Source organism: Drosophila ananassae (genome assembly GCF_017639315.1).
Source record: "Drosophila ananassae strain 14024-0371.13 chromosome 4 unlocalized genomic scaffold, ASM1763931v2 tig00000054, whole genome shotgun sequence".
NCBI lineage: Eukaryota > Metazoa > Arthropoda > Insecta > Diptera > Drosophilidae > Drosophila > Drosophila ananassae.
Genome location: NW_025319037.1, coordinates 5026293 through 5034500, shown reverse-complemented (window position 1 = coordinate 5034500; position 8208 = coordinate 5026293). Strand labels below are relative to the sequence as shown.

Sequence of the window (8208 nt, the reverse complement as noted above, 5' to 3'; positions counted from 1 at the left end):
CTAACCTAACCTAAATGCTTCTATAGTTTTTTCAGTAATACAGTACGAAATGGAAAAAAAAAAATTCGCAAAGATGTATTTGTGATCAGTATTGGAGTTCTCTCTGTCATAAGCAGTGCTTGGGCAACTGTGGTTTAAAATAAGTTACACAATTATTAGAAGCCAACAACTTCGTTCCTTTTCGATAATCCAAACGCTAATCGTCGATTATAAATAAGTAAAGCAACACAATAATAAATAAGCATAAAAAATTTTTCCTATGTTCAATAAACTATGAGTTATTTGGTTTTTTTTCTAAAGTAGTGGGTTGGACTATTCAAGCTTAAGTATATATACAAGTTTCAATAAAATGTTTGTCAGTAAAAATTCACTTCAGATAAACGCTACAATTTGTTCTAATTTGACAACCAATGCCAACACCTTAAGTTATCCCAAACTTTAGAGTATGATGTAATGTCCCAGTACAATTTTATCCAGTCAAAATTTTAATTTGTACGTTATGTAGGTGATCAAAAAACTAACAATTTTTCAATATTAATATGTATCTCATATGTATAAAGGTATTACATACTCATTTATTTCTACATATTCAAAGTAGTAGTGTATAATGTACAACCAATAACTAAAACAGAAACCATAAGTATAATATGCAACAAAAACATCATGATCTATATGGTTAGTAAGAAATTCATCATTTTATATATTTAACAGATTTTAGTCAGACTGTATTTTTACTGCCTAAAATTTGGTTCAACAAAATCACATTCTTCTTGATGATCTTTTTCACTATTCTTTCCACTGATTTTATGAACCATATCATCTTGGCATGAAAATTCATCTGGGCTCACACTCTTATGTAATTGCCTTATACTAGATGTCACAGTTGTGCCCAAAGTATTTCCTGTAGACGCCATAGTTCCAGCTGCTTGTGTGCGACCATATCCAGAGCTACTCGGTCCACATTGTGCTCCAATTGTTGCCGACCGTCTATATACGGTGCTATTCATTGTTAACTTTCGCACATTTTTATCCGGATGAAAAATTAGAATATAAACCTTTGGTGAATATAGACATACAAGCGCAACGGATGCACTAAGGCTTATTGAAATGCACAATGTTGTTATTTGTATCTGAAAAATTAAATATAAAAATGCTTGGCGATATTGTAAATTCTTTAAACTTATTTAAAAATATTTTGTACAAAAGTTATGATTTTTTAACTGAGTATAAAAGATAACTTCGGGCGGAACCGAAGTTGATATACCCTTGCAGTAAAGTAGCAGCTTATATTATTAGATATATTTCGGATCGTTATGAGAGTTCCGATCCTTATGAGAGTTTAACTTTCAAATCAATTTTATGATAAAAGTGTAAACTTTTCTAAATAAAAATAAACCTTGCTTTAAAAATAGCAATGTGCCATTTCCGATCGTTCAGTTATATGGCGGCTATTGGATATAGTTGGCCGATCCCTGTGAAAATTGACAAATCAGATTATTTTGCCAAAATTTTTCTAACTTAAAAAACACCAAAGTTATGCAAATTCCGATCGTTCTATGATAGCTATTGGATATAGTCGGTCGATCCTTATGAAATTGTACGTAAGATATTTTGGTCAAATATAACATGTGTGGAAAGTCCCAACGCTCTAACTTAAAAGCTAACCAAAGTTATGGCATTTCCGATCAATCAGTTATATGGCTGATAGGATATAGTTGACCGATCCTTATAAATTTTGGCAAATTGAATTAAATTGAAAAAAATGGAATGTGTAGAAAGTCAGTTTCAATCGATAGCTTTAAAACTGAGAGACTAGTTTGCGTCGAAACAGAAAGACGGTCAGACGGACATGCTTATATCGATCAGAAGGTAATTCGGATCAATAATATTAATAGTTTATAGTGTTGGTTCAGTGCGATGCAGAGGCCTAGTGAGATGTTATGATTTGTCAAATAAAAAGGTGAGTATGATTTTTCAAATCTAAATTTTTAAAAACTTGACTATTTTAAACTGAATATAATGTAAACTCATAATGTGAACTTCCAAAAAAAACTAACAAGCTTTTAATACATTAATATGTGTATATGTAACACTAGTTTACAAATTTAAGGGTAATAGAGTGAACCTTCAAATTGATGTTTGCTTTATAGTAATTTGGGGGCGGAGAACACGAAAATTACATAAAAAACAATATACTATAAAACACTATAAAAAAATTACTATAAAAAACACTTTTTAACGAAGGTTTATTTTTCGTGTAAACTAGTGCAATAGAAGCTTTTTGTAATATTAAATTAATATAAGTATATTGTAAAAAACGAGGAGGCGTGAGAGACAAAAGCTTCTCTGAATGAATACGACGCGTTGCCAAGCATTCAATCGGTTGATATTAAGGTTGATATTATATAATATCTGACTCGTTGAAGCTGGAGGTGGGCCTCTCATGCAGACCATTTTATTGTTCTTTTACATTTATTTATTAGCCAATGGAAACTCCTCAGTTTTAGGCAGGTCTTCTTTGCTTCTATATGTTTCCTACAGGTAAGCACCTGTCGCCTGTCTAAGTGGATGCCAAGGATGAAGGTGACTTCATCCACTTGTGAAATTGGTGAATTATTTAAGGTTAGTGGTGGACAAGTGCCACTGTTGAGTGTAAAAGTGATATGCTAACATTTTGGCTCATTGTCAGTTATCCTCTCTACAACCTCGATGTCAAAATTGCAGTGTTGTCAGCGAAGTTTGATATAACCGATTGAAGTTTTATCTGATTGTCTGATTTGCACAGGACATACAAGATTGGTCGTAGAACGCTTTCTTGTGGAACTTTAGGTTCAATGTAAAGTTTTGCATTTTACAGCAAAGAGCATATATCTAAGGTATGACCTAATCAATTTGTGAGTGTTTTGTGACAGGAAGATCATGATTTTGTAAACCCGGTCAATCCAAACGGTCAATCCCTGCTCGATAGCCATATGCTTTTCTCTTAAGCAAAGTTAGTGGAGTCTGATTGTTCGGTTAAGATTGGTTTATGTATTATCGTTATGACTGACCTTTCCCCATTTTGGAATTGAATTTAATATTGTATGGTAATTTAATTATCATCTTAGCCGAAATTAATTACTGACCAGGTGCATTTTTGGGGTTCAGTTGATGGTTTTTTAAATGTTTTCAAATGGAAAACGATGGACTTTTTTTCGTAGGGCTCTGTATTCAAAGTAATTTTCTCCGGTAAATCGGTGTCCTATTTTTTTTTTTTTTTTTTTTTTTCCTATTACTCCGCTTGGGAGCTTAGGGCATTTACAAGGACTTTGAACCTGACTCTGTTTGGTGCAGTTTGCTTAGCGTAATCCCACGTGATGTTGCTGCGGGATAATTCTTGCATTATAGTACGGCGCCAGGTAAGCTTGGGGCGGCCCACTCTTCTGCTTCCCTGTGGGTTCCAATCCAGTGCCTTCCTGACTATGCTGTCTGTTTTCTTCCTGAGTGCGTGACCTATCCATTTCCATTTTTTCTTCTTGATTTGGTGATGGATGGGAGCCTCCCCCGTGTTGCGCCACAGGTCACTGTTGGAAATTCTGTTGGGCTAGAATATCCCACATATGATCCTGAGGCACTTGTTAATGAATGACTGCAGCTTTGTCATCATCCTTTGGGAGGTTAGCCACGTCTCAGCTCCGTACAGAAGAATGGATTTTACACACGCATTGAAGATCCGAAGCTTTGTTCTTCTACTTATTTGCTGATTTCTCCAAATGCGGTGCAATCTTCCGAATGCAGATCTTGCCTTGCACAGTCTGCTCTCTACATCTTTTTCCACTCCACCACTGGATGATATTATGGTGCCAAGGTAGGTAAAGTGGTCGACGAAATCGACTGTTTTACCGCTGATGGTGATGCTACCTTGGTTGGAGTTATTAAACCGCATCGCCTTTGTCTTTGATGCGTTGATGGAGAGGCCTACTGCGTTGGCTCTCTTCTCGAGGTCGGACGCCTTGGCTTGTATATCGATGAGTCTGTGTGATAGGAGGCATATATCGTCGGCGTAGTCTAGGTCTTCAAGGTGTTGTGTGAAGCTCCAAGTTATCCCGCGTCGATGCATGCTTACTTCTCTCATGATCTCATCAATCACCAGGTTGAACAGTAGGGGTGATAGAGGGCAGCCTTGCTTGACGCCAGTGTTCGTCTGAAAAGGTGCACTGATTTTTCCGTTGTGCAGTACTGCCAGGTCCGCATCATCATACATAGCTCTTACTATGTTTACGATGTTGATTGGCACTCCTTTCCTTGCAAGTGCACGCCATATCGCCGCCCTGTCTATTGAGTCAAACGCTTTTTGGAAGTCGATGAATAGAAGGTATAGTGGCGAACGCCATTCCACGGCTTGTTCGGCTATTGTGCGTAGCGTGTTTGCCTGGTCTACGCAGCTCCTAAGTGGTCTAAAACCTCCTTGTTCATCTCGAATTGTTGGCTCTAGTTTCTTCATAAGTCGTTCGTTCAGCAGGGTCGCTAATATTTTATAGCTGGTGTTCAACAGGGTGATCCCTCGCCAGTTGTTACAGTCACTGAGGTCTCCCTTTTTTGGTAGCTTAACGATTACTCCTCTCTTCCAAGCGTCAGGAACTCGCTCACTTTCCCATATATCTTTGAAATGCGGGTGCAATGTTTCGGCCATTAGTTGCGGGTCAATCTGGAGGAGTTCGGCAGATATGCCGTCCTCTCCAGCCGCTTTGTTGCTCTTTAACTTCCTGATTGCATCTCGTATTTCTCTGATTGAGGGAGGGGTTGGGGGTATCCTAACGCTGCTGTTGGGTACGATACTTCTGAAGTCGGGCTGTGTGTTGCCTGGTTGCTCTGTTCAGCTGATCTCCATGAAGTGTTGCCTCCATCTCTCAAGTTGAGCATCGTCGTCTACTAGGAGCCTACCGTTTGAGTCTCGAATGGGTTGGGTTTGCCTCTGGTAGCTTCCAGATAGTTTGCCTATCAACTGGTACAGTGAGCGCATGTTGTTTGTATTTGCTGCTCTTTCTGCGTTTTCTGCAATGCTGTCCAGTACGGCTCTCTTGTTGCGTCTAGCTGATTTTTTCACCAATTTGCAGAGTTTCCTGTGTTCTTCTCTGGCTCTGCCGTCGTGATCCGCTATCGACTTGAGTCTATTCCGTCTGCTGATGAGTTCCCATGTGTCCGCCGAGATCCATTCAGAGCAGCTGCGTTGTCTCGTGCCAAGCATCTCCTCTGCGGTACTTCTCAGTAGTCTGCAAGTTTGTTCCCAAGGGCAGTTCCGCTGTGGTGTCAACTGTTCGCGTAGTGCTGTTGCCATTCTGGAGGATAGGGTAGTATCTCTGAGTCGATGTATATTCAGGGGGGTCGGTCTTCTTGTGGCCCTGGTGGCAGTGTGCTTTCGTTGGAGTTTGATTGAGATCTCTCCAACTACAAGCTCGTGGTCACTGTCTATTGACGCGCCTCTCCTATTGCGTACATCTCTCAGCGAACGCCTCCATCTCTTACTTATGCACAGGTGGTCGATTTGGTTGCGGGTATTTCCATCTGGAGATGTCCATGTATATTTATGAACTTCCCTGTGGGGAAATACTGTTCCTCCAATGACCAACTGGAAGGTCTGGCATAAGTCGATCAGCCTGTCTCCATTGTCACTTCGCGTGCGGATACCATGCCGGCTCATGATTGAATCCAATCCGGTGTTGTTGGGGCCGACTTTCGCATTGAAGTCACCCACATGAGAATCTTGATGTCGCCTCTTATGACCTTGTTGAGAGATGAGTGCGTTGTAGAAGTCGTCTTTGATGTCATCGCTGGCGTCTTCTGTTGGGGCATAGCATTGCACGATGGTGATGTGCCTGGCGTTGCATCGGAATCTGGCGGTGATGATTCTGTCAGAGACGGGGTTCCAGGAGATAAGTGACTGCTTAAATTTCCTCGACACATAAATCCCTACTCCATTTCGTCCACCATCACTGCTTCCGCTATGCAACACTAGATTACTTTGTGATGTTGTTGTTGCTCCCTTCCCACTCCATCTCATCTCGCTGATGCCAGCAATTGCGATCTGCAGTCGGTCCATCTCGTTCTCCAACTGCGCCAATCTGGATGGCTCCATCAGAGTCCTAACGTTCCATTGTCCAATTCGTGTCCGTTTCGAGATGCGAAGGGTCGTCATCGGTTTTGGAGTGTCATTTGGTTCGATTGTACTTGTATTTGTTCTTGTAATCATTGTTATTTTCGTTCGGCCCGGTGATTGGCCGGACGCGACTTATCCCATGTAGTGGGGCTGCCACTTGTCGACATCTGGAAGTGCCGCTTTTGACTTTTTCATAAATATCATGCGAAATTATAATAATTCATAATTTTTTTATTTTATCGGGGGTCGGGATCGAACCCACGACCTTTTGTTTGGTAGGCAAATACGCTACCGCTGAACTAGCAAGAGGCCATTGTGAATTGCTTACAATTACACAGTATAAATATTACAAGCCGAAAGTGTAGGGTCTTGCACTTGTCATGAGTGGGAATTGAACCCACAACCTCATGCTTAGCGAGCTAGCGTACTAACCGCTAGGCTACGAGGCCCCCCCAATCGGTGTCCTATACAATTCATAAACTTGAAGTTTACCAAAATTCGGGTAATAATTGCGCGATTTTTTCGGCGATATTTTCGTTTCGGAACGTAAAGTTTTTCACGCGGAAAATGCTGTTTTTCGTTTTGCAACTGCTACACGTGGTGGAAATGTTCCACTTGTAATAGATTGGATCTGAGATAGCTTGTGAGAGTACTTAAGAGAGAGCTTGAGAGTGCTCTCGCTGTGCTTTTTGCTCGTGCTAACGTGGGCTTCTGTTTGTGCTTTTTGTGCACGCTGTGGTGCGTGCTTTTGCGCGCGCTGTGGTGAGCACTTAGGTGCATATTTTTGTTCTGTTCTTTTGTTGCCTATTTTAGCACAGCTCCAGAGCGAACTCTCCGATAGTAGCACGTCATACAGTAGCTGCTGCCTATAGTGCTGGCGAAGCTGTTAGTGATGCTGCTAATGCTGCAGCCGCTGGAGCTCCCGCTGCCGTCCAGGAGCGCTCAACAAAAACAAAGCTGGCGGCGTATTGGAAAAAGTGGCCATCATCAAGGAGACTTTTGTCGTCCTGGTGGTAGAGTCGCTTATGAGCACTCAGCTAGCTTTGGCGCTGATGAGATGCATCAGCCGACATGACAGGATCGTCTAGGCGATGGTGCTCAACGCAGTGTTGGAGGAATCAAACAACCGTCGGCTCCGATGCCATCAGTGCCACTAGTTATGGTTTCTTCTTGAACACATCCGGAGGCGGAGTTCCGCAAGGCAGTCAAGCCGACGGTGAGCGACGTTAATGGCACTGCTGTTAGAGCCATACGTTGGCAGCGGGACGTGAGATGCTTGGAGGAATGCGAATTTAAGCCGACCGGAGACAAAAGGCAACCATCCTCGTGTATTACCAGGATTTCATGTGCATGCCGATGGACCCCTAACCACCTATTATGGCGTATGCTTGAGCGTTAAAGAGCGTTTTCCTTTCTTCCATTGCTCCGTGGACTGCCAGTTCGACACCGAGCTCGGGCCATACCCAAGGAACATGGAACGCATGCAGTATTTCATGCGAATCGCATCGCTCCGGCTTATCGTTTTAGGATGCCTTCCGGTCAACTCTATGAAAATAGTAGTCAATTACAAGTTGCAGTATGGTTGTCCGTAAGAGAGGAATAACTGGCTCTATGGCGATGACCTTTCAGATCTGAACTGGACGCAACAAGTCGCGCGAGTAGACGAATGCCTTCTGTCGGACTGGTAGAGCAGATGCGATGATGGTGACTCGCCATGGATTTCAAAGTTCATTCTAGATGTAGGGTTCGTCTATCGGAATCAAAATTTGGGTTCTCTATGTGCGCATGGTTCTTGCTGATAGGGCACGGGTCGATTAACGTCAATGATCATAGAAGAGCTCTTAGCGAAACTGCCGTATGCTCATGGGGCAATCCAAACCAGGACTGGGAGCACACTTTATGTGCCTGCCCCCTTTATGCAGACTTGGTAGACCTCGACGGAGCTTTTCCTGAAGGACTTACTCAATTTGCCTATTTGAGCTTGTGTTTCTCGAGGTATTTGTGGCCATTCGGTGTAGAGGCTTTGGCAGTCAGTTTGTTCTAATTGAAGTAAAGAATCCGGCTTATTCCTG

General features: G+C 42.0%; 1 protein-coding gene across 5 annotated transcripts in view; it reads right to left on the bottom strand.

Annotated features, from left to right (window-relative positions):
• Window positions 1-555: 555 nt before the first annotated feature.
• Window positions 556-8208, bottom strand: part of LOC6501777 (metabotropic glutamate receptor) — a 140643-nt gene continuing 132990 nt past the window's right edge. For all 5 annotated transcript variants that reach the window (XM_044717635.1, XM_032455865.2, XM_044717634.1 and 2 more), the window contains one exon: window positions 556-1130. In XM_044717635.1, the coding sequence (XP_044573570.1) occupies window positions 732-1130 (399 nt within the window). In that variant the 3' untranslated portion in view covers window positions 556-731. The remainder of the gene's footprint in view (window positions 1131-8208) is intronic.